The following is a 27,958-nucleotide window of genomic DNA, read 5'->3' on the forward strand; positions in this document are numbered from 1 at the left end:
TTGTAATCCCTGCTCCTCCTGTTCAAGTTCTGTGCATTCTGTGATTGCACCAGAGTGGGGTGTGTCCAGTTTCAATGTTATCACATTAATTTGTAGCTTAAGTCTAGTAGGGACTGGAAAATTTAACAGCAGAGCCATGAAAGTTCAGGGGTTCATTTGATTAATTGTTAAAATCTTTTTAAAACAATCTTTCAATGTCAGCTTAGGCATCAAAGCAATGGGACATATAACCAAGCTTGAATACTGCATTTTTCCGTTCACATGATGTAACTGCTTAATTCCACAACAGTAAGGCAGGACTCTAGCAACTCATATGTGGACATGTAACTCCTAAAGAATGCTAGGAGCTTTGTTGATCATAGAAAATAATTTTGAAATTTTACTGACAATTAAGTCTGTAACTTAAATTTTGCCTGCTAATATATACTTTTTATTTCTGAATAGCTTTTACTGTTAAAATAAACTTTTTTTTTAGCTTGAACAGTCTGTCAGCATGGTGGCTTCCACTAGTTCATAATGATGAGAGAGTACGGTAGCACTCATACGATTTCCAATTCCGATGGCACAAAAAAGTATATTTACAATTAAACAGAGCACCTCATCATATCTTCAGGTCGCCCCAAAGTGCTTTACAATCAAAAGATAACTTATAGAAATGTACTGCTAGCCCTATGATTCACAATCTCTGATATATTACTCTTTAGATCAAGTTAAATTCATAAATAGTGAAGCCCTAGTATTAGGTTTGTGTCTGCTCTCTTAGCTGTAGGATATACTTGGCCCGGGGGGACAGGGTTAGGGAAACAAAAATTTTAGGCAACAGGCTGCACTGTATGAAACATAAGCAATGGATGATAGGATTTTTTAATGTGATTTGCAAAGGGTTTTTTGGTTTTGGTATGCCTTGCATAACATGTTAAAGTAATATCACAGGTTCAATTTTGTCATAATTATGGTTATTGCTATACACTGTATCCAATCACCCTCAAGTAAAAGCACTTGGGGTAATTTCATTTGTAAGATATAGCAAGACTCAAAATCTAAATGACAAAAGTCTTGAAGGTTTTGTTCCAAAAATGAAGATTGATGCCTTACTCTGGAAAGCCAGTCGATTGCGTACTGTGAAATTAGCTGAAAAGATTCAGATTATTAATGAAGATAGACTCACTGTAGATCGAGAATCTTCCCGCTCCAATATCTTTTGTGTTTGGTCTGCTGGAAACTTCAGCACAGTGGTTATAACTTTCGCCAAAGTCTGAAATATAAAAAGGCAATAAAATTGCAAAGGCCCAAATTTTCTCCTGAAAAGGCTAATCTGGAAAAGAACTGTGATATTCTGACATTTAGATGAGCTGCTGAACTGCAAAAGAGTTAACTATTTCTAACACCAAAAGCTCAATAGAATAGTCAATAATTGCTAGAGATAACTTGGCTGAGAAGAATGAAATTGTCCGTTATTAACTGCCACTATTTCAACTGTGATTGTTTCCAATAACACTGAATTACAACACTGGTTATATTAATCACTTCAAAAGGATGAGTGCTACAATGGAAACTTGATATATGCAATGCCAAACACCAAAATTTGATAAAATAAATTATCTTGAAGGTAAGAAATCCTTAAAATTAAACTGAGAGCCATTCCAGAATCATATACTGTTTTATATAATTGCTTCAAAAGCTCTTTAAGTACATTTAAGGAAAGTAATTTATTCCATGTATTACAACTTGAAATAGTTCAAATTAGCTTCTTTGGTTGCAGCTACCAAAAATGAAATCTCATCTTTTTTTAAAACAGCCTGTAGAATTCCAATTAGAAAGATTTTATTAGATCTTTAACTCATGAAATTAAACAAAAGGAACCTTTCCAAAACTTGGGCTAATAAATTGTACCATGAGTCACCTTACAGGTGACTAAACAAACAAATCAAACAAAACTTTTTATACAATAATAATTCAGATGAAGGATCGACCTACAACATTAACCCTGTTTCTCTCCACTGATGTTGACTGACCTGCTGAGTATTTCCAGCATTTTCTATTTTTATTTAACACTTTTTATGGGCTATGTAGGTCACGAAATAGGCAATTTTTCTAGAAATGATTGACCAATTATTATTTCATACAAACATAAAAATAGCACACTCAAAAATAATTTTGGTTTAAGAATAGAGGAAAGCGTCGTTGAAATTATTTCAAAGTGGATTAACACATGTCTGATGACCAATTTATTTGTGTTAGCAATGATGTAATCGCAGACCAGCAGAGAGGGGAACAAACAGCAACAAAGAGAGTAATTTTCCTCCCAGCCAAATACTGGCCCCCAAAGGTACTCCCAAAATCAAAAAGAAAAGTATCTCTGATTTATTGAACCTCAGCAGTGATTAACCAGAGGAAAACTGATTAGCCTTATATCAATTTGGGATGTTCTGCACAGTTGAGTTGATGATGTCAGTTCCAGTTTGTTGAACTCTCCCTGGGATTCCTGCAGCAATTAAATACCCCCATTGCTCTTACTTGCATCTCAGAGACACAAGCCAGATAGTCAGAGATGCATCTGAAACAAGTGAATGAAAAGGATAGATGCTATAACCATGCTGCCATGAAAGTCTCCCAACTACACAACAATAGAAGCTTGCATGGTTAAAAGCATTGACATTTAAACCACTCCCTCATTCCTGGGAACGATTTCCCTGGCATCTCCTTTCTCAAGTGAATGGTATTTCTGGGAAGCAGCTCACAGTTCTTAAGAACCTAAATGTGCATCATTCTAGGCAGAACTGAGACAGCATAGCCCAATTAACACTAACAGTGGTAAAGTGCTAACTGAGAACAGAGAATGAGAACCATGGTTTTGCCAGTTCTGAAAACGGTAATTATTACATCACTAAACCACTCTCATCTAGCTAGACGACTGTCCTGATTTATTTACAAATAAAAATTAACTAAAGCAAAAGCATAGCAAATCTTGTGCAGCACAATCAATAATTTGCAATACATGCAAGGGTGATAGCTGGTTAAGAGAGTCAGCTGGCACTGCTTATTTACATTCAGTTAGGGTTCCACAGGACCCTTCAGCTTCAGGCCTCATTATAGTCTGGGTCCAAAGATGAATTCCACATACAGCACACCCCTTGACAACAAGAGACTGATTGTGCCACCAAAGCCCCCAGTGAAACTAAAGTCAACAGGGGTCAGGGGAAAAAACGTTCCAGTGGCTGGAGTCATACTTGGCACAGAGTAAGATAGAATCATTGAAATAGGAGGGTTGCAGTCATTGGTGGTCATGCATCCCAGCATATTGCTGCATCAGATCCTCAATGCTGTGTTCTAGGCCAAACTATTTTCAGCTGCTTAAACAATGACTTTCCCATCATTATATGGCTAAAAGTGGGAGCGCTTTCTGATGATTGCACTGTTCCATTTACAATTCCTCAGATAATACAGCAGTCTATGTCTGCATGCAGCAAGCTATGGGCAATCTCCAAGCTTGGGGGCTTAAATGGCAGTTTACATTTATGCCATGCAAGTGCTAGGCAATGACCGCTGCCGTCGCCGGCAAGAGAGAGTCGAACAACCACCCCTTAATGTTTAATGGCATAAACATCACCAAGTGCCCCAAAATCAACATGCCAGAGATCATCATTAATCAAAATCTCTACCGGACCAGTTACACAAATGCCATAGCTGCAAGAGAAGATCTGCAGCTAGGCATTCTGTGGAGACTGGCTCACTTCCCAACTCCCCAAAGTCTTACTAGACCGACAAGACGCAATTCAGGAATGTGATCGTATATGATCAACTCCCCTGGATGAGCGTAACCATTCAGACAAAAAATTCCAAATGATTGTCACCTCATTATAGCCTAAACATTTCTCAGTCTATCACTTGCATACCCTGGCTATAATGAGTACCATCTTCAAGATGCACTGCTACAAGTTGCCAAAGTTCATTTAGCAGCACCTCCCAAACCTGCCATCTCCACCACCTAGAAGAATGAGGCCACAGGTGCATGTTAACACCATCGCCTCCAACTTATACACCATTGTGATCTGGACGGATATCCATGCTCCTTCATTGTCAGTAAACTTAACTGGGTCACTAATTTCCTTCAGGGAAGGGAAATTGATACCCCCACCAATTTGCCCTGCACGTGAGTTCATTCTACACCATTGGTCAACTCTTTCTGCCCTCAAAAACTAGCAGGCCACTCAGTTGTACATACAACTGCTATTAAAAGGTCAGTGCCACCTTTTCAGGGAAACTTTGGATAGGCAATAAATACAGTCATGCCAGTGTCCATGACATCCTGAGAATGTTTTTAAAATCTGCTTACGTGGTTTGACATTTTATTAAGTTCTTCTTCAATTCCATAAAAAACTGTTGTCTTTTGAGAAATTAATGAAAATATTTACGATACCAGTTGTTCACTTCCTACTTTTGGACTTTTGCAGGTAATATAGGCACTATTCTATGTAGGATATAGTTTTATCAGTCCCACCCCACAAAAATTGATATCAATAATCTAAGTAAAAATATTTTAAAAAGGATCTTAACCCATGGAGTTAGTATTTCCTCCCCCTGCCTTCTAATTTCATTTTTGTCCACAAAAATAAAGTATATGAATAATCAAAATAATGTGAAATTAGCTCAAAAAAAACTTCAGACAATAGGAAAACTCAGCAAGAAAAGCATCTGAGGGCAAGGAAAAAAGGAAGCGTTTCTAGAAGTACCATAAATATCTTAGCACTTGCAAATTATTTGGCCTTTTTCTGTGAAACATTACACTGAAACTTCAAGTGTTTAAGATATTAAATATCACAAAATATCTAATGTCATACCTTAGTTTCCTTTCCCATCATATATTCAAATAGCACCTTCTTAAGGTATTCTAATTCGGTGGGTTCTGTTATCACAGATCCATCAACAGCATAATTTCCATCTGTTGAGCAGTATGAAAAATATAAGTGAGAGGGAAAAGTGGATTAAATCTCGACAATCCCGACATCTCAATATAAAAAACATTATTTCACAAATTGACATAGGGATAGAAAAGCAATAACTTAACTTGTTTGGAGGTTTAAGTAAAGACAGCCATTTCTGATAATGGTTGAATTATAATTATGCTTACCAACTCAAAACAAGTTACAGTGTATGCAACTTAAACCAATGATGATGTTCTTTTAGCCCTTTTAAATTTATTATTTTTACACTGGGTAAATAGCTGATTTACTCAAAAGTAGTTGACAAAGGATGGCTCTCAAAGAAACTTAAAATGCACTCTGGCCCATCAGAGATATTGCATCAGTGAACCCCTAACCTTTTGACTCCTCCAATGGTCTACTGTTAAAACAATTATCCCGAGCTTTGCTACTAAACTAAGGATAAAAGACATCAGCAAATTTTACTCAATCCAGGGTCATATTTTAAGAACCACTGGTTAAACTTGCATATTGTTGAAGTTGTCCAAATGACAAATCTCGGACTAAATCACACAACAGTCCACATCGTCGACAGAGAAGCTCATGTTCGAGCATGATTTGAACAGGCCATTAGTGTCACACAACATATATAAAGTTTTAAAAACTGGCTGGCTGTCTATTGGGGAAATCAAGCAAAACATCTTTAATCTCTGTGTTTGCCACCCTTGAATTGTCTCAAATACCATGTTTACTACTAAAACACACATGGGACTTTGTCAATGGGTTTTCAGTGAACACAGCATTGGTCACTAACTTTACCACATGGTCTAAAAAGCCAGAGGCTTTTTCGTTCTTATATACGCTTGTCCTAAAAGTACAGTCAAATCTGATATTTTCTGGTGGTTTGACTCCCAGTAGAAGGGTCTGGGAAACCTGCGAAAGATCAAAAACTTGGAAAATGGATAAATGAAGAGAGTTTTTGATGTCCGGACTAGTCTAATATATACTTTAAAAGAACTTCCAAAGGGAAATCAACACAACGAATCAAGATCCTTTAGGATTGAGAAAAGGCTGCAACAGCACAGGTCTTGAGGCTCTCTGCAACAGAATATGAGGAAACCACATGAATCACTATCCATCAGAAATGGCATGACAGTAATTTGTTGTGTGCCAGTTAGATGGCTTCCTAAGAGAGAGGCTGTACTCCTACATTGTTATCAGGGCTCTGAAAAAAAATCAGCTTTACAGCTAATTAACAACCCAAAAACATGGTTAAATATATCATGAGGAAGAACTACCAGTTAAGCTCATTTTCAGCATTTTAAGAGCGAACAATTACAGGAAACCACCTGAATGTCAAGAAATTGGCATCTCTGTCTGTGTTAAAACTAAATAAGATTCCCAATTTCTCACCTTTGTATGGTGTCCCAAATGGTGATAGACAGGAATTTTTGTCATGGACCCTAAGCTGATCCTCAAGTGAATGAATCTAGGAAAAAAACCCAGAAGAGCAATTCATTGAATGAGAATTTGGGTGCAGAAACAAACCGAAGGATGTACCATTGAAAGTGTAAAAATCTGTTTTTACCTGTTCTCTTAGCTCCTGCTCCTGGAGTCGAGCATCATTAATGAGAGTAGTTTTCTGTGCTACCTGCGCCTGTTAGGTTAAGTAAAAATGCTTTGGCATCAAAAAAACTCCCAAAATTGCAAATAAATTTGAGACTTGGGATGCAATAACACATGATATCTGACAAAGGGAAGCAGATCTTGGCTTTGCACTGACAATCTGATTTAGAGCGCATAATTTTAAGGGCTAAAATGACTTTGACATAAAGCAGAGCTTGCATACATCCTCCAGGCAGTCTCACTCGATTTAACTCTGGTGTCAGATCCTGGAATCAGTGTACACTAGCCTGTGCTAGCAGCACTGGAGTGAAGCTAGGCCTCTTCAGATCAATGTTAAAGATGAAGCAAATGTACGTTTGGTTTCATAAATCTGATGGATTTAAAATCTAGCATGCGTTATAGAGCAACAAAATTAAAAGGTGGCTGAGTAACTCAAGTGGTCAAGCATTTCACTCTTAGCTCTCAAGAAAGCAGACGTTTCTAATTTGAAAATATAGAACTGTGCTTTGAAAACTTATAAGCTTCTAAAGTTTAAGGGAAATTTATTCAACTAGATTTTCTTAATTATCTGCAATATGAGAAATTATTTTTTGTGACATTTAGCTCACAAGCACTGCCAATTTTGCTTACTATTCGATAATTCAGCAAATCAAAATGAATAGAATGATGAATAATGCGTCATGCTTGGTTTAGAAATGTTCTCAGAAAATGAAGAGCAAAACTACATTTAAAAAAGTTGGTTGAGGCCATATAGGATTCCTAGAAAAAAAATGTTCACAGTGTGCTTTTTGCATCCTTGAGCATTAAAATCAAAACATATTGCACACAAAGGAAATGGTTATTAACAATGCAACCTTTTTATGAGCACATTAACCATAACTGACTATTCATTGCAAGGAGGTCTGAAACACCAAAAGAAAAAGTTTTGAGAAAATACATCCTTAGAACTCCTGAGCACACAGCATATTATTTGGAAACGATTTAATGCTTTCCATACTTTTTCATGTTCTATATACTATTTAAAACTGACTTTCCTTGGATAATAGCATCTGAATATTAGCCAGTAACTAACATAAAAAGTTATTTTCATACTGTCTCACCTGCAGTTCTGTCACTGTTATTGGCTGTCCCTGCATGAAATTAACAACAAAAAAATAAAAATGCTAATAAAGTAACTTTTTGACATAACTATGCTTGAACTCTTCATGAATAGAATCTGCGGTTACAGGCAATCCTTGGACTAAAGACACAATTGGTTCCTGAAAACCGCGCCTTAAGTCGAAGTGCTGTAACTCGGAACCAGTTTTTCCTAAGAATAATGTTATAAATGGGGGATTGGTTCCTGAACCAAGGCCTGATACCCTATTTTCACCAAAATAACCCAGAATTTTAAACTCAACTAATTATAGACCATTAATATAGCAACATTAATGTATTTATGTTGTAAATAACAATCATATCAGCAACAAAATATAATGAGAAATAGTTGATAGGGTATTTTAAACCATGCCACCTCAGTGGGCAGTGGTGATTTAAACAGTCAAACGTGCAAAACTTAACCCTCCGCCAACAAACCTACCCTGTTTGAACTGCGGTGGGTTTGGATGCATCTGAAAAACCTGCACTGGAGGGACGGGTCTGTGGCTGTAATAAGTAAATTAAGCCCCGATCATCAGATTTTGGCAGTCATTTGAATTCAACACTGATGAGCCAGGTATCCAAGGTCTCAATATTGGGCAGCTAGAGGATGGGAGCAGCTGGATCAGCAGACACATTTTTTTTTATATTTATAGCCCTGCTTGTGGATCAGGAGCAGCAGCAGAGCTTCCCTCTGGTCCTTCTAGCAAATTTTATGCTGCAGTTGGCCATCACCTTCCCACAGCATCCCCTGTGATCTCTTCCAATCCCTCTTTCTTCACAAATGCTACTCCAGCAGCTCTCATCCTAGCCCCATGATTTCTTTCTTCCAGACCTCATCCCACCAACTAAACAGACCTCACCATTTCTCTAAGTGTTCCCACCAATGCTGTGATTTCTCCCTCTTATTATGGGTCAACTCACTCCCTCACCACACACCCAATCTTGCAATGCATTCTGGTTGCTGGGGACTATCCCCAATGGTTCCTGGTTTCAGTCTTCTAAAATTCAACTGGCCAACATTTCAAGGGAGCTCACAACCCGGTTGAAAAGGGAGTTAAAAAAAATAACTGTATCCTCCATTAAATTAGGCACAATCTCTATATCCCCAGGATTTTCGGGATGTATCCCCCCCTCCCTCCCCACAAACATATCCCCCAATTCTTTCTCTGCCATATTGGAGCTCTCATGTGTTTGACAGATCAGAAATTCAACTCTACCATCATCATGATTAATAATGAAAAAGCAAATTATTTCTGGGTATACATGGGACAGTTATACCTTTATTTCCATCATATTTTTATTCTATTTAAAGCTAAGTGGGAAGGATGCAGTACCAGCCAGCTGGACGACACTGGGGAGCCATTCGAGGAGGATGGTATGGTCAACCATGTCAAAAATTGATAAGAATGAGGTGTCACAGTCACACAGGATGTTATTTGTGACTTTGATAATGAAGGGATAAGTTAATAACAAATCTTTATACAAAGCAGAGGCTTTCAAACTGGATGTCTAACTCCAATAAGCCCTCAAGAGGATTCCAGGGTAAGATTTCTGATTTCCTTTCTGCATTTGTTGGCTCCCTAGTGTGTATTTCTGCTTTGGTACATTAACTGAGGAAAAGCATTGTTTTCTTTGATATAGCTTTCAATGCCTCTCAGAAGTTAGGAGGTGAGTAAGAAGATGTCAGTATTTCCAGGGAACCAATTAAACAAAGCTTGAAAACAACTGGTATGCAGTGATTAAGATACGCAGATCACTCAAGAGTTAAAAATTAAACATGGTCACAAAAAACTGCTGGTCATTATTGCTTATGTTAAGTGCATAATGTAAAAAGTGCTAGTTTCATTTATTGTCAATGATTTGTTATGTATTTTATACTGTTATAAAATGTAAACATCCTTGAAATTTAATATAAATCTTATCTGAATAAATCATAAAGCTATTAAAGCTGTTCAGAAAATAGTCTTGAAATAGGCTTTCCACTGATGGCACTTTCACACAACAGAGGCTTCATTTTTTTTTTAAACAGATGTTAATCCACATTTTAAAGTAAAAGAAAAATCAACAATAGAAACAGACAAGACAAAGAACATATGGCAGGAAACTTATTTGATGCACAAGATTATACAGCATGATCCCAAATGCAAATTTTAAGATCACCTTTCTCATGAAAGACTGTTAAATTAATGTAGTCAGCATGTTTTAGCACAGGATCCTACCAATTACTATTATTCATGGGTTATAAAAATAGATCCTATAGATGGAATATAATCAGATTTTCTAAGTTGCACCTTGGTTTTGGATCCAATTAACTTATTAAAATGCTTCACTATAAACTTCATTTCCAAGATAGCTAACATGTCAATCCCATTTCTTAAAAATCAGCCAACATGTGATTAATTACTTTGCATATAGTTTTAAATATCAATTTACCTTTTAAAGGGTTAATTTTCAACAAGTAAAATCCTCCTGAATTCAATTTAACTAGCCTCAAAAATTTTGCACCCAATTTTAGTTAACACTTTAAAAGAATGTCAAGACATCCGAGCATACAAATTAGAAGTAGGCCATTTGGTCCCTCGAGCCTGCTCCGACATTCAATAAGATCACGGCTGATCCAATTGTGGCCTCAAGGCTACTATCCTGCCATCCCCCAATACACATTGATTCGCTTGTTAGTCAAGAATCTATCTACCTCTATCTTAAAGCAGAAGGAATCATGGCAGGCAGAGGCACTAAATCTGCTGTGATGGAAAATGTCAGTTTCGCATAGGTGGGAAATGAGTTTGGAATTTTGTTCTCCCAACTTTGATGACTGATTAAAGGCAGGTCAAGTTTCCTGCTGATCTATGTCGGGGGAAATACATTTGCATTCACTTGCATCTTATGAATGCTCATTAAAAGGCCAACTCGCCAGAATTACATTACCCCTCCAAATTAAGTGTCTTGCAAGTAGATAATTAGAGTGATTTGTTTTATGACTTATAAAAGTGGTGCGCATCTGGTGAGCTTCAGTTCTTCCACACATGGAGGTCAGTAGATGCTGCTTTCGCCCTCTTTTAAGAGTGTAGCTGTGAAAAATCAGGTGCCCATAGCACAAGCTGTGCCAAAGCTGGGCACAGGAGTCAGAACCAGCAGAGAGGGTTGAGATAGAGATGGGGGAGGGGAGGGGGGGAGACAGAGACAGGACTGGAGAGATGAAGGGGAAACACAAGAGGGAAAGGGGGTGGTGAGAGACAGAGGCAGGACTACAGGGGGGTGGCCAACAAACAGAGTGGAGTAGTAAAAGACTGTCTTGGGGCAAGTGTGGGGGTGGGGGGGTGGGATTTGAACAGACTGTCCCAGGGCTGAGGCCATGCTGTCAAGGGAATATTGATGAGACTGTCCTGGGGCTGTTTGGGCCATATTAGAGGACTCTGCATGGCACACATGTCTTGGTCCCAGTCTTGGGCAGGAGAAGGCCTCTCTGGGCAGTGACGGTTGTGCAAAGTATGGTGTGCAGGGCATGGTCAGTCACCTAAGGCATTTGGTACTGGAGGTTTGAGTCATGGTATTGCGAGGCAGAGGGCATAGTAACGTTCGGGGGAGGGGGGTCATCTGGATCCTATAAGCTGGTAGCTGAAAAGTCATGGTGGGGGGTATTGGGTCATCTCATGGGAGAAGGCCCAAAAAGTAAGGGTGCATGTGGCCTCAAGAAGAGGAGGGGTCAGGTTAACAGCATAGGGACGTCAACATTACAGCGTTCGCAGGGAGAACAGAAATATCCAGTAATGGGGAGGCTGGATAGTGACAGGAGGAATGGGAATTAGGAGGCAGTGAGTACGGAGGAAGATGGGAGGAATTTGCTGGTTGATAGGGAGAGGTTGGAAGTTGGTCCCATACATAAAAATCGACATCATTTTCACATTCATCTAAGAATGATGCAGTTTGAAAAACACGCTCAAAGAAAAATTCGATTGGGGGTTCTCTGGGCGTGCTGGAGGACTTCAGCATAGCAAATTTTGGATGATTGAAGGTGCACCCTATAAATTTCCTGCTCAAACCATGGACAGCATGGCTCAGCTGAATGCTGGACTCAAATGCACAATGAACAATCACGGCTCCTTTAATAATATTGCACATTTAGGCGAGATTCCATTAAGTTTAGGTGGTGCGGTGCACATGGTCTTAATTGGCATCTGATCCTTTAACGGGCATGTCAGAATGGATGTAGGGTCAAACAATCAAGGGCCACAGCTGCTGTCCAGAGACAGCCTGGACCCTAAAGCCTCCATGTGCCCATTGTACAGGTCACGGCTTACAAGACACCATGCTTGCATAAGTGCAAGGATTTGGTGCTGATAATTATTGTCAAGCCACTGGAGGATATCATCGTGCAAGGGGTAGCCTTGATATGCAGCCTGATGGCAAGTCAAGGGTTAGAGACTGGATTCCTGCCTTGTACATAGAGGGAGGCCATTTAGGGGGAACTACCATTGATGGCCCAAATGTATCCATTCACAGATACAAGAAGTGGAGAATGCAGACTGTAGGCAACGCTGCCTTCTTGATAGCTTTGACTAGAATGAGGAGATGAAGGGCCCATCGACGATTGGCACAGCTCAGGGAAGACCATCGCCCTGAGGATCAAGAGCCAGCAGGGCCCTAGGAAGTCCCAGATGCTGACAAGGAAGGGCCAAATCCACGAAGATGTTTGGCACAACCAAGGGTGTACAGAAATGAGTGAAAGACAATGCCACAGGCGCCTTCGCTTGCCTAGGCATGTGGAAGCTCATGTTTGCCACATCCTTCATGAGGAACTCACGCCACATGGACTTGGAGGGCATCCAACACTGGTTGCTCTGAAGGCTATAGCTGCACTGAACTTTTTTTGCCAGCCGATCCTTCCAGGCCTCCACTGGGGGCCTTTGAGGGATCTCACAATCAGCGACACATAAATGCATAAGGGAGGTGACAGATGCCCTTTTCAGTAAAGCGTGAATGAAGCAAGCTAAGTTGACAGAGCTGTGGAAATCATGCGATCCCAGGCTTTTCACATGTGCAGGGCGCCATCAACTGCACACATGTGGCCTTGAGAGCTTCCTGGCAGCAGTCTGCAAGATTAATAGAAAAGGATTTCACTTTCTGAACGTCCAGCTCATTTGAGATCACAGAAAGCAGGTCCAGCATGTTTGCACTAGGTAGCCAGGGAGCTCACATGACCCTTACATTTTGAGTCACTTCCTGGTGGCACTTAGAAGATTGGCTCCTCAGTGATAAGAGGTTCTCCCAGAAGACATGGCTAATGACGCCAGCTCATCAGCCACAGAGTGCATCTGGGAGGAATATAATGCTGCACGTTCCGCCACAAGGTCCTTAATAGAACAAGCTATAGGTCTCAGAATGTCCATTTAGTCCCAACATTGGGGCTCCGAAGTCCATGGGAAAATTCAGTAGCAGTTCAGGCCTCTGGATTACTAGACCAATAACACAATCCCTATGCTAATATCCCAATAATATAAGCTTGTTCAGCATTTTCATGTAAGTCACATTATTAAAAAGAAAACAACTTATAGCACATAAAAGTAGAAGGCGAAAAACATACTGTTTCTGCAAATCATAATCAGGACAGAATTTCCTCAATTTTTGGCACAATGGCATAAGGCTTTCCAAGGAAAATCATGCCAAAATGGCTTACTTAATTTACATCAGAACTTTATTACAGTCAAATTTATGCAATAATTTATGCCCCTTCAGAATAATAACCGCTGAAACCCACTCAGCGCATTAATATAGCACTGCCTTCCCCCATAGAAAAGATCAGTATTTGTGATTTCCTTGCATTAATGCCAATCTTAAATGGCATTATCTACACAGCAGGTCACATAGTCATAATAGCTGAATTTTTACAGCGAGTTTTTCCTACTCTTTCATGAAACCTGCTTTCTTTTTACAACATCTTTGAATACTGCTTTCAAGGCATCAAAATCTGTTCCATTTAAGAAAAAAGCTTCTGTATTTGCATTTTCTTTAATATGCTGTGTTGATTATGCAGAAATGATAGTTCGATGGCTTCAAACCTTAACTGATGCTATAAAAAAATGCCTGATTGGTAACACCTATTTCTGCTTGCTTTACATACCAGTGTATGCTTATGAGATTCTCAGAATTCAGTGCAAGTAACCACCAGCAAAATTGGCCTAAATTTTGATGAATCGCTACAGTGATGGCAACTTACACTGAAGTTTATTGAGTGTCTCGTTAGCATCCACTGGAAAGTAAGAACTCTGGGAAGAAAATGGTGGAAGCAGAGATGATCACTTATTTCAAAGAGAAATTAGATAGGAACTTGAAGGAAATAAATTCACAGGGCTCCAGGGATAGAGCAGAGTAATAGCAGTGACTAGATTGCTCCACAGAGAGCTGACACAGGCTTGATGGGCTGAACAGACTCTTTGTATGCTGGAATCTCTACGAATTTAATTAGAAGTCAGTGTAACCAGCAGGGCTTGTGAAAGGTGCAGAACGTATGGCTCAAATCCCAGCCCTATGTCTTTTTTTGAATAAGTATAGTTTAAAGAAATCGCAAAAAACGCCCATAAAATGGAGCATTTCATAAAAACAGAAAGCCACCCAGCTTTAAAAAATGTGAAGGGAATTTGTATATTTAGATAAATGAAGAGATTGACTGGATTTCAAAGGCATGTTAGTCTGTTTACAACTAGTTAAATAAACAAGGCTAAGGAGAGTGTTTATTTTTCCCAAAGGTTGGCAACATGAAAGTCTTTAAATTATGAGAAAGATATAGTTTCAAAGACATAAGGAACAATATAATTTACATATTAAAGAAAGAGAAACATATATAAAGGAGAATGAAAGGCTATGAGAGGAGAGGGCCATGTAAAATCTAACAGAAGTGTGTGAAACGGCCTTCAAGAAGCCTCCAGCCATTTGTGCGTCATTCTGCTATGTAAAGTGACTGAAGTTGGAGAAGCCATTCAGAATTTCACTGTCAAGTGGGTTTTTGTTTTAAATCTAAAATCTACTTTGGACTGTTGCCTTACAGAGGGTATGTTACTGGGAGTCAGGTCAATTAGGAATTTTAGGATTTCTTATAGTAGTAATTGTAGTCTTATATATGTGCTTGAAATCTTTTATTTTGGTAATAAATATTTAAATTTAATTTTTAAAATCTTTAAAAGTCTTGGTGGACTCAATACTTCTGAATTCAATGGACACATCATCTCGTAATAAATACAAATTGCAAATCTGTGATGATAGCGTGACCAAGTTTCTCTTGTGGACTTGGTCCGCCTGGCATACATCATTTGCCACGTCATAACATATGGATGATTTTTAAAAATTATTATTCTCTCTTTTTACATTCTTTCTTAAAAAAACTTCAGCTTGATATATTGTCATTTTATGCTTAGTTTGTGTTATTGACCTTTCCTATGTTGCATAAATCAGCAGGTATGCCAAGTAATCCAGAGCAGCAGAGCTTATAAATATTTTATGTCGCAGCACTAGTTTTGATTAATTTGTACTGTTCATTTATAGTGCTTATTCATAATAATTTTTAGTCACATTACCTGCTCCATATTCTGACTTTCCTCATTCAGTAGCAGCTGATGTTGGGCTCGTAACTTCTCTAGTTGCATCTGCACCTCAGTCACCTTTGCAGTCATTTCTTCTTCTCGAGACTTAAAAATGCCACAATTATTGTTAAGTTACAATCACATTTATTCAAACACATTTTACCATCTCTTGGAGAATAGGAGTAGAGAAAGAAAGATAAAGGTGAGAACAGCACCAGGTTTAAGAACTCAGTGCAGATGTTGAGTTATTCTTTGATAAAGTACTAAGTTTCTTTACAGGAAAACTGACATTGTATATCCTGGCTGTTAGCCTGCAGAGAAGTACACCTATCTGGAATCATTGGCTAATTCTTACACTGGCCAAATCTGCTACATCAACTAAAGAAAATCGTATGAGACTTAAACATTTCTTGGACCTTTTCCTTGCCTTTCATTCAATACAGAAAATGACTTGGCCAGTTCCTTTGACAAATACTATGTCTGGTTCTGTCATGTGTATGCAAAATCTCAATTCAAACGTAATGCTATCTCGAATCCTATTGTAGACTATCCAGGTTTCCATTGGGAATATTTACAATAGAATGAAACCTCAAAACAACTAATCTCTCACTGTATAGTCTTCCCCTGGTGTGAATGGAAGAACAACCGAGGTAAAACTTGGCGATGCATAAGAAATTGGCTGCAAGAAATAAAGTTGTAGGTATTAACTAAGGGTGATGGAGGGAGGTGGGTCTTGACTGAGTCAAGCACCCTAGCAATCATTTGTCCCCTATTGCCTCCTATCTACAGAAATGAACTAGGGTTAGAAGCACAATGCAATCTGGCCAAATTTACAAATTAAAATAAACAGGGCACAGCAGTAAAGTCTATTGAAACACCTAAGGAATCAGGAAGACCTAGACAAAATTTAAAAAAAGGATAGAATGAGGGTAGATGAAAGTCAATATAGAAAAGTGCAAGTTTTAGAAACAGATGAAGGGTACATAATTAATAGCATCAAACAAGCTAGCTGAGAGATATTAGACAACACTGGCCAGTCACTGCAGAGCAACAACTAACAATCCAAAACGAGACTGCGCCATATTGTCAAATTTATTGGAGTAGAAGTTTGTAGCCATCATGCTGAAACCTTAGTGTGCTGACAAAGTTCTATCTTAAATATTTCTGATAACTGCAGCATATTCAAAATCTGGAAGTGATGCAAACAAGTACCATAAGACTGATGCTTATTATCAGAGGACTGAGTTATGAGGTAGAGATCAAAAAATTGAACTCTTTAGCCTTAAAAGGAATTGAAGGACTGCAGACATTATAAAATATGTGTACATGAAGCAGGATGGAAAAGCACTATTTCATAGTTAACTGTGGTTGCAGGACAATGAGGTGTTGATTAAAACTGGGGAATGACCAGCTCAGGGCTGATGTTAAGAAGTAACATTATACATAAAGAATGGTTAGTACCTGGTACGGCCTCTGATAAGCTATGATCTCATGTGCTTGTTTGTGAGCTCCATATGGCCATAGTTGAAATGAAGTTGACCGTACTTCTCTTTCACAACCATATGCATTAGTACTTCCACACCATAATAAACTCTTATTCACATTTAATTACTAGCTTTTCTCTCAACCTCCAAAATGCAATTCTGAACACAAAATAGCAAACAATCAGATACATTTTATGAATTTTAAATTCCTGTGTTATTAACATTAGTATAATTCAATTTGTCCAGACAGATGACATTGCTGAACAATCAGAAACGTAATCGTTCCCACACTGGCATCAAGTACCTGCAAAATCTCTTCATACTTTTTTGCTGTCCTTTGTAGACAATCATCCTTTTCAGCTATCTTGCGATACAGCTGGTTAACATCCTCCTTGTGGGTTTCCAGTAGCTCTGCCTCCACTTCCTGGGCTTTGCCTGGGCAAGTAAATAAATTTATCTGAATTACCATGCTTCAGCTTATATATCAAATAGTGTATGATTACACAACTTAAGCTACAAAGCCACTGAATTTGCAGCCTGAACATGACATGTAAATGTACCAACCAGTATGGCATTGATTCGTAAAAGCAAACAAGGTCAGAGAATTGACCATGATATGTACAAAGTTAACAAATCTCAACTGACCCCACTCTTGTTTGGGTCAAGAAAGATTTTGAGTGCAAGGGCATTTATGTGGCTGAAGACTGGATCTCCAGGGTCAAATAAACTATACATACTCCTCATAGGGTCACATATGAAGAATAACTATTTAGCTGAGGTAAAAGAGGGTTGAGATATCCAGGACCAGTAACCCACCACCAGTCAGAGAAGGTGGGGCAAAATGAAGATTACTTCACCACAAATATGCTCTGCAGCTAAATTTCAATCTAAAGTAACGAATTTGTTCCATCTCATGGGGTGGAAATCAATTAAGGATAATATCCATTTAAGAATACATCTCTTTGAAAGCACACAACCCGCAGGGATTCCCTAGGCCATCACATTTGTGAAAACAGGGTTTCTAGACACAACTTAAAATATTAAAACAAAAACAAAAATTGCTGGAAAAACTCAGGTCAGACAGCATCCGTGGAGAGGAAGACGGAGTTAATGTTTCGAGTCCGTATGACTCTTCATCAAAATATTAAAACATGGCTCCTTACACCAGTGCACAAAACTTGCAGCTTTCAAAGTGGAAACATTCCTGGAAACCTGCAGTAACTTCTTGGGCAGTAACAAAAATATCAAGGAGATTTACCTACAGGACAATGATATACAGATAGAGCTAACATGTAGCATCAGAATGAAGTAGAAGTTAATCAGGCAAAAACACAGAAGCACCTCCACTACCTCCACTTGCTGAAATCTAGCTCCAATTTCACACCGTTGGATACATTCTAGTTTGTTATGAACTCAGAACCTATAGCTACACTTACTTTTCAGATTGAAGGCACACAAACTAAATGACCATCCAGTTTCAGACAAGCATGAAATCTCTTTACCTCAGAATGGAAAATTCTACTACCCAGACATGTGGCCAAATTCTAAAACAGAATTTCACCTTGATCAAGTTTGGAGAATCTGCAGCAGGGCAATCGTTCTGAACTCACCCTTCAAAATGGAAACAGGAGCAGAACCCCAAGTATTCCTAACCACACAAAATAGCCCTAATAAGATATTCTTCATTATTAAATAAAAGCAAAATACTGCAGATGCTGGAAATCTGAAATAAAATGCTAGAAAAACTCAGCAGGTCTGGCAGCATCTGTGGAGAGAGAAACAGTAAACATTTTGAGTCCATATGACTTTTTCAGTCTTTGTTAATCTGACTTTGGTAAATCTTTGAATTGCCTGGAGAAAAACCAAGTCCCTGAATGTGCCTAGAAATAGAGATGATAATCCTAGCTTACTGTTGGCAATGGCAAGGAATCAGTTGATGGCAAAGGAGAATGTTAAGTAGAGATCTTAACTTCAGCAATGAAACAGGCAGCTAATGGGTGAAAAACACACCTGCACTTTCCAACAGAATGGCCAAGCCATTTCAAGGACTAGACTCAATAACCAAGCTGTTGGGAAGCTGTCACTCCAAATGGGCATCCTGCTGCAGCTCAGCAGCTATGGGTGGCACAGTATTGGGCAGCCTGTAATCTGAACTACTCGGCAAACAATCTGGCCCAGAGAAGATAGCAATTGTGAGTGGGGAACCTCAGGTGGCAGTGGCCCACAGCATATTTGAGAGGCCTGGATGATTGAGCAATCCTGCTCCTACTGGCCTCATAAAAACAATTCTGTAATTACCTTCCAAGCCTTCTCTACTTTATCACCTGGGGGTGCAACTGGGTGGAGCATGCAGTGAATACTTCTATGCAAACTCAAAATGAAGAATGAGGCAGAAATTGTACACTCTAATTTTAGGATCACCGTCTCAAATCACCAACATTTCAAGTTAAAATAGGCCCTAAAGTTTCTGCTTTCCTTGATAGGGTAATAAGCCCCTTAGGAAAATCCTGCTTTTCAACCCAAGACATGGGTTAGATCAAAAACAAAAACAGAATTACCTGGAAAAACTCAGCAGGTCTGGTAGCGTCGGAGGAGAAGAAAAGAGTTGACGTTTCGAGTCCTCATGACCCTTCGACAGAACTTGAGTTCGAGTCCAAGAAAGAGTTGAAATATAAGCTGGTTTAAGGTGTGTGTGTGGGGGGCGGAGAGAGAGAGAGAGAGAGAGGTGGAGTGGGGGTGTGGTTGTAGGGACAAACAAGCAGTGATAGAAGCAGATCATCAAAAGATTTCAACAATAGTACAAAAGAACACATAGGTGTTAAAGTTAAAGTTGGTGATATTATCTAATCGAATGTGCTAATTAAGAATGGATGGTAGGGCACTCAAGGTATAGCTCTAATGGGGGTGGGGAGAGCATAAAAGATCCCCACCCCCTTTCTGTTTCCCCCTTCCTTTTCTTTTTTCCCAATTATATAGATTTTCCTTTTCCCACCTATTTCCATTATATAAGAAAAAATAAAAAATAATTTTTTTTTTACATCTTTTATGCTCTCCCCACCCCCACTAGAGCTATACCTTGAGTGCCCTACCATCCATTCTTAATTAGCACATTCGTTTAGATAATATCACCAACTTTAACTTTAACACCTATGTGTTCTTTTGTACTATTGTTGTTGACATCTTTTGATGATCTGCTTCTATCACTGCTTGTTTGTCCCTACAACCACACCCCCACTCCACCTCTCTCTCTCTCTCCGCCCCCACACACACACCTTAAACCAGCTTACATTTCAACTCTTTCTTGGACTCGAACTCAAGTTCTGTCGAAGGGTCATGAGGACTCGAAACGTCAACTCTTTTCTTCTCCGCCAATGCTGCCAGACCTGCTGAGTTTTTCCAGGTAATTCTGTTTTTGTTTTTGTTTTGGATTTCCAGTATCCGCAGTTTTTTTGTTTTTATACATGGGTTAGATGCTCATTTGGATTGAAATATGCTTAGCTACCTTTCTTAGAAGCCCTTAGATACGTTGTTGATGGAAACTGAAGCTTTGCAGCATAGCATCTACTTACTTCCTGGATAGATTTTTGCCTGAGGTGACTAATCATGGGGAAATATAGACTGCTGAGGAAATGTCCAAACCCAGGCAATGTTATCAACATGGGCTCTGCCGTATCTATTATGAAGAGAAGTGTGTCATGGCTAGGCAAATTTGGTTGGATCACATGAACCCAGCTTTCATGATAATAAATTCTCCACAACATTTCTTGACACAAATCTCTGTTTCTATTACTTCTTAGGTCCAGTGGCATAGAAGTAATGCCACTGGACCTATGGTACCTGGAAAAAACATCAGAGGTGCTTGGAGTTAACGAACCAGGATTATGAAAGAGGTCCAAGGGAAGTGGTACAAACTCTGTGTATGAAATGGGACAATGACTTGTAGAAATATGTTGGAACCTTTTGTCTTGCCCCGTGGCTGCCGCCAGTTTGTAGGAGCAATCTAGAATCAAATCCACTGCTCTTTATTCTTGCTTCAGCCCAGTCTTTTCCTATGCCTCAAATGTTTATATACTTTTCTGTAAATAATACAATGACCTTTACCTCAACCAATCCTTGTTACAAAGCTTTCCATGTTCCTATAATCCTATGTGAACAAATGTCTCTCATTCCCTCACCTCATGCTTTTTTGAACAACTTTAAATTGATAATTCCTCATTGCCAGTTACCCAGAGGAAATAGTTTCTCAATATTCAACTGACCAAAGTCCTACTGTATCTCAACAACAGGCCAGGTAGCAATTGAGGAAAAATCTGCAAAGCTATGGCTTAAAGGTGATCAGTTTAGCTTCCAGAATTTTGTCCCTGCTAACACTTAGGGTCATGAGGTTGGACCCAAAGCACCTTTGAGATCCCTTAAGGGGGGCTTTTCTTTTCTTTGATGAGTGCTTAATTTGTGGATGAAGATACATATACCAGGTTCAGAATATTGCTCTTGCTTATACTCAAGCTGCTGAGGGAAAGGCTTAAGGGTGATCTTATGTAAGACCCTTTGATTCATCTCAACTTGTATTGGTCAATGGTGCTGGTGGATCCAATATTAGTGGAATAAACTAAAATTAGCATTACTTCCCACATCAAGGCAGCTACCTCTGCCAAATCTAGAGGCTAAACTGATGGAGGTCACGTAATTGGCTGTCAGTTAGGTGACGAGAAAAAGGGAAACATGTATGTATATCCTGTGAGTTTGGCATATTGAAATATATTTACTTCAGTGACCACTCTCTGATAAATGAAGCTACAGAATTTTTAACTATGCATTGCGATTACTCATCACGAGTCCATTTCATATGTTCAGATAAGGAAGCTTTAATTCTAAGACTAGTGTCTTAAATTCTACAGGAAAATGATTTACTGAAACGACCAGTAGAAAGTTCAGACAATTTTAACTTCCACCAATAAAACAAAACTAGGGTTTTCACCTTATTCATGGTGATGAATTATATACTGCTCATAAGGATAAACATTTTTATTACCCAGAAAGATATCCCTAATTATACAATCTATATTCAATGTTAATTTTTCCACCCTTTTTCATTAATTTTCCCTCAACTTTTTAGTTATCCCAGCACCACATATCATGGATTGTTCAGGATTGAGCAGATAAAGAAAGATTTGCATTTATGACCTTGCATGACCAGAAAAAGTACTTTATATCCAATGAAGTACTTTTGAAGTGTTGCAATGTAGAAAACTTATCAGCCAATTCGCACAGCAAGCTCCCACAAATAGCATTGGGATAGTGACCCGAAGATCATTTTTTGTGATGTTGCTCGAGGGATAAATATTGGCCTAGACACCGGGATAGCCTCCCTATTCTTCTCCGTACGCTTTGTCATGGGATCTTTCACATCCACCCTTGGCTGCAGAGATGTCCTCAGTTTAACACCTCATCTAAAAGACAACACCTTCAACAGTGCAGGACCTCCCACAGTAATATACTGGAGTGTCAGCTTTGATTTTGGTGTTCAAGCCCAGGAGGGGACTTGAACCAACAACCTCCTCGCTCAGAGGTGAGAAAGCTCCCAAGTGGCATAAAAAAGATATTCTCTGAAGCTATTTTGGATTTCCACTCAGTAAAAAATGCCCTGTAATGTCCGTCTTATGCTCTACATTTCACACAATAGCACTGTATAATGGTATATTGTTCAATAAACCCTGCTTACTTCACCATGTGGTCTCCCTTTACTGTTACATTAGTACAGTAGTGAGAGACTACCTTAGTTCAGAAGATCAAGATGTTGAATCATTTTGATTACAGATAAGAAATAGCAAAGGTAAGAAGTCACATGTGGGCATAGTTTATAGGCCCCCTAACATTAGCTATGTTGTAGGACATAGTATACAGGAAGAAATAGTGGGGGCTTGTAAGATAACCATGGATGATTGTAGTGTTCATCTAGATTGGAAGAATCAGATTGAACTCTTCTGCCAGCCTACCATTGCCGTAGAGTGTATTCTGGACTATTTCTTAGAACAATATGTTCTACTGCCAACCAGAGTACAGGCTGTTTTTGACCTGGTAATGTGTAATGAGACAGGATTAACCAATGACGTCATAGTAAAGGAGCCTCAAGGCAACAGTGATCATAACATAAATGAATTTCATATTCAGTTTGAGGGTGAGAAATGTTGATCGAAGACTAGTGTCTTAAATTCAAAAAAAGGTAATTACAAGAGTTGGCTGAAGTGAACTGGGAAAATAGGTTACAAGGTAGGAAAGTAGAGAAAAAGTGGCAGACATTTAAGGAGATATTCCATAACACTCAGCAAAAACATATTCCATTGAGAAAGAAAGACTACAAGAAGGATGCACCATTCCTGGTTAACTCAGGAAGTTAAGGATAATGTCAAATTGAAAGAAAAAGCATACAATACCATGAAGCTTAATGGTAGGTTAGAAGATTGAATAGATTTTAGAAATCAACAAAATGACTTTAGAAAAAGGGGGGTGAATTTAGAATATCAGAGAAAGCTAGCTAGAAATATAAAAACACTAACAGTTCCTACAAGTATTTAGAAAAGAAAAGGAGTAACCCTTAGAGGGTGAGATTAGAGAATTAAAAGTGGGAAACAAGGAAATGGCAGAAGCATTGATCAGGCGTTTTGTGTCTGTCTCCACTGCAGTAGGCACAAAAATGTACAAAGAATACTTGAAAATTGAGGTGAAAGGGAACGAGGAACTTAAAATAATCACAATTACTAAGGAAAAGGCACTGGGAAGACTATTAGAAATAAAGTTTGACAAGTCCTCAGGAACAGATGGCTCTCATCCTAGGGTCTTAAAAGAAGTGGCTGCAGAGATAGTAGATGCATTAGTTGAGATGTTCCAAAGTTCCCTAGATTCTAGAAAGGTCTCGGTGGATTTGCTAATGCAACACCTCTGTTCAAGAAAGGAGACAGACAGAAAGCAATAAACTACAGGCCAGTTAGCCGACTGTCTGTCATAAGGAAAATGCTAGAATCCATTATTAAGGAGGTAATAGCAGGACATTTATAAAATCATAATATAATCAGGCAGAGTCAACATGGTTTTGTAAAAGGGAAATCATGTTTGACAAATTTAGAGTTCTTTGAAGAAGTAACAAACAAGGTGGATAAAGGGGAACTTGTGGATGTGGTGTATTAGGATTTCCAAAAGGCATTCAACAAGGTGCCACATCAAAGGTTACTATAGAAAATAAGAGGTCATGGTATAGATGGTGATATATTAGCATGAATAGAGGATTGGTTAGCTACAGGAACCAAACAGTAGGGATAAATGGGTCATTTTTTTGAGTTGGTAATCTGTTACTAGTAGAGTTCCACAGTGCTCACTGCTGGAGCCTTAAATTATTTACAATCTATATCAATGACTGCCAGAGGGACCGAATGTATGGTTGCTAAATTTGCTGATGATACAAAGATAGGTAGGAAAGGAAGTTGTGAAGTGGATATAAGGTGTCTGCAAAGGGGCATAGATAGGTTAACTGAGTGGGCAAAAATTTGGCAGATGGAATATAATGTGGGAAAATGTGAACTTGCCCACTTTGGCAGGAAGAATAGAAAAGCAGCATATTATTTAAATAGAGAGAGACTACAGAACTCAGTGGTACAGAGGGATATTGGTGTCCTGGTTTATGAATCACAAAAAATTGGTATGCAAGTGCAGCAATTGATTGGGGGTGGGGGTGGGGAATGGAATGTTGGCATCTATTGCAAGGGGAATTGAGAATATATGTAGGTAAGTGTTGCAGCTGTACTTAGACAGAATGCATCTGGAGTACTGTGTACAGTTCTGGTCTGCTTACTTAAGAAAGGCTATAATTACACTGGAACCAGTTCAGAGAAGGTTCACTCGACTGATTCCTGGGATGAAGAAGTTATCTTGTGAGGAAAAGTTGAACAGCTTGGGCTTATACGCATTAGAGTTTCGAAGAATGAGGAGGGATTTTATTGAAATAAATAAGATTCTGAGTGGACTAGAAAGAATGGATGTTTACCCTTGTGGGAGAGTATAGAACTAGGGGACAAAGTTTAATAATTTGGGGTCTCCCATTTAAGACTGAGGTAAGGAGAATTTTTTCACTCAGAGGGTCATTAGTCTGTGAAAATCTCTTCCCCAGAAAGCAGTAGAGGCTGAGTCATTGAATATATTAAAGACTGTGTTAGATTTTTGATCAATAAGGGAGTCAAAGGTAATGGGGAGCAGACAGGAAGGTGGAGTTAAGGCCACAATCAAATCAGCTGTAATCTTATCAAGTGGTGGAGCAGACTCAAGGGTGGAATGGCCCACTCATGCTCCTAATTCTTGCGTTTTTGTATTGTGTTAACAGCAATACAAATAAAGAAAACTAGAAAAGGAGGTTTGATTTTGTCCTCAATTGCTTCAGTTTGGATTGAAACAAACAGAAGTTTAATTCTGACCTCCATGGGTGAGGTGAGAGTGACTGCCCTTGGATCAAGGCAGCATTTGACTGAGTATTGCATCAAGGAGCCCTAGAAAACTGGAGTCGATGGGAATAAAGGGGAAAACTCTCCACTGGTTGGTGTCATGAGTAGCACAAAGGAAGATGATTGTGGTTGTTGGAGGTCGATCATCTCAGTTCCAGGACATCATTGTAGGAGTTCCTCAGGGTATTGTCCTAAGCCTAAATATCTTCATCTGCTTTATGAATGACCTACCTTCCATCACAAGGTCAGAAGTGGGGATGTTCACTGATGATTGCGCAATGTTCTGCACCATTCGCAATTCCTCAAGATACTGAAGCAATTCATGTCCAAATGCAGCAAGACCTGGACGATATCCAGGCCTGTACTGACAAGTGGCAAGTAACATTCACGCCACACAAGTGCCAGGCAATGACCACCTCCATCAAGAGAGAATCTAACCCATCGCCCCCTTGACATTCATTGGCATTACCATTGCTGGATCCCCCACTTTCAACATTCTGGGGCTAACCATTGACCAGAAACTGGAATAGCCATATAAATGTTGTGGCGACAAGAGCAGGGTCAGGGGCTAAGAATCCTGCAGCGAGTAACTCACCTCCTGAAACCAACCCCGCGACCCACCCAAAGCCTGTCCACCATCTACAAGGCCCAAGTCAGGAGTGTGATGGAATACTCTCCGCTTGCCAAGATGAGTGCAGCCCCAATAAAACTCAAGAAGCTTGACACCATCCAGGACAAAGCAGCCCGCTTGATTGGCACACCACCAACAAACATTCAGCTCCTCCACCACCAACGCACTGTAGCAGCAGTATGTACCATCTACTAATGGAATGCTATCCTTTATTACGAGGAGGATTGAACATAAAATGAATGGGTTGATTTATGAGGAAAGGTTGGACAGACTGGGATTATTTCCACTGGAGTTTCGAAGACTGAGGGGTGATTTGATTGAAGTATACAAGATCATGAACAGCCTTGACAAGGTAGATGCCAAAAGGATATTTCCTCTTGTGGGTGAGTCCAAAACTAGGGGTCACTGTTTTAAAGTTAGGGGTCGCCCTTTTAAGGCAGAGATGAGGAGAATTTTTTTCTCTCAAGAGGGTTGTGCGGCTTTGGAACACTCTGCCTCAGAAGTTGATGGAGGCGGGGTCATTGAATATTTTTAAGGCAGAGGTAGATAGATTCTTGTTAGGCAACGGAATCATAGACTATCAGGGTTAGATGGGAATGTGGAAATCGAAACACAAGATGATCAGCCATGATCGTATTGAATGGCAGAGCATGCCCAAGGGGCCGAATGGTCTATTTCTGTTCCTATTTCTGATGTTCTTACAAGACGTACTGCAACAACTCAGCAAGTCTCCTCAGACAGCACCTTCCAAACCCACGACCACTACCATCGAGAAGGACAAGGGCAGAAGATACATGGCAGCACTACCACCTGCAAGTTCCCCTCCAAGCCACATACCATCCTGATTTGGAAATATATTGCCGTTCCTTCACTGTCACTGTGTCAAAATCCTGGAACCACCTCCCTAACAGTACTGTGGGTGCAGCAGTTCAAGGCGGCAGCCCATCACCACCTTGTCAAGGGCAATTAGGGATGGGCAATAAATGCTGGCCTAGCCAGCGACACCCACATCCCACACAAATACAAAAAAAAATTATTACACTCCATCTGCCTTCCTTTTAAAGCAGGTAGACTGAATGGCCAACAAACTTCCTAATGATTAGTTACAAAAGAAACAGTATATGAGCTTTCTGTAAAATACTTGTTACGGAGCCCATTTCATTGCTTGATAACCACATTAAATCTGTAACCCTTGCAAATGGATTGAATTTTCAGTGGAAAAACTTCAAATGAAAAGATAAGGACAAGAAGATTATAACAAATAGATATATCTACTGAAAGATGATACAACATTATGCTTTTGGTAAATAAATATATTCAAAATCACTTCTTGTGATTGTACTTACTAATAGCCTCTTTGATGGATATATCTAGCTCTTGTTCTTTCTGAGCTAGCTGTGTATTGAATTCTCGCATTAACTGTTTGAGAGTGGAATTGTGTTTCAGCTGCAGATCCTCCAGTTCCAGCCTGTAAACAAAAACAATTGTTATCAGCAAAATTAGCTCAACTAGGGTTCAAATCCCACCATTGCAGCTGGTGGAACTTGAATTCAATTAATGAATAAATCTGGTATCATCAATGGTACTCTGTAGCTATCATCAATTGTTGTAAAATCCCTCTACTTCACCAATGTCCTTTAGGAAGAAAACCTGCCATTCTTACCTGGTCTGGTCTGCATGTGACTATAGACCAACAGCATTGTGGCTGACTCTCAAATGCCCTCTGAAATGGCCTAGCAAATCACTCAGTTCTACCAAAGTGCTACAGATACAAAATTGACTGCAAAGGTTCAAGAAGCTCACCACCACCTTTCAAGGGCAATTAAGGATGGGCAACATCCCATGAAAGAATAAAAACAATACTTCCAGTTTGCCTTGCAATAAAATTGTGGCCTCAGTAATAACTTTTTACCTATTCAGACAGAACGAAGAAGACTAAGTAAATAAAATGAAGGATTAGCAAATATAATGACCACTTAAACTGGTCAAAAACAAGTTTTCACCATTTATGGCTGGTGCCAATGTTAGATTGCTCTATTTGAACGTCCTTGCTTTTGATTTTTTAGGTCATAGAACTAATACTTACATA

General features: G+C 39.3%; 1 protein-coding gene across 4 annotated transcripts in view; it reads right to left on the reverse strand.

Annotated features, from left to right (window-relative positions):
* golga4 (golgin A4) overlaps positions 1-27,958 on the reverse strand; it is a 223,169-nt gene that overhangs the window by 20,146 nt on the left and 175,065 nt on the right. For 3 of the 4 annotated variants that reach the window (XM_041189612.1, XM_041189610.1, XM_041189609.1), the window contains 8 exons: positions 27,216-27,337; positions 17,054-17,184; positions 15,260-15,370; positions 7,649-7,678; positions 6,511-6,579; positions 6,336-6,411; positions 4,842-4,942; positions 1,169-1,255 (listed from right to left, as the gene is read on the reverse strand). In XM_041189612.1, the coding sequence (XP_041045546.1) occupies positions 1,169-1,255; positions 4,842-4,942; positions 6,336-6,411; positions 6,511-6,579; positions 7,649-7,678; positions 15,260-15,370; positions 17,054-17,184; positions 27,216-27,337 (727 nt within the window). The remainder of the gene's footprint in view (positions 1-1,168; positions 1,256-4,841; positions 4,943-6,335; positions 6,412-6,510; positions 6,580-7,648; positions 7,679-15,259; positions 15,371-17,053; positions 17,185-27,215; positions 27,338-27,958) is intronic. The other variant, XM_041189611.1, reaches the window with a different exon arrangement.

The sequence above is a fragment of the Carcharodon carcharias genome, chromosome 6, assembly GCF_017639515.1.
Source record: "Carcharodon carcharias isolate sCarCar2 chromosome 6, sCarCar2.pri, whole genome shotgun sequence".
Taxonomy (NCBI): domain Eukaryota; kingdom Metazoa; phylum Chordata; class Chondrichthyes; order Lamniformes; family Lamnidae; genus Carcharodon; species Carcharodon carcharias.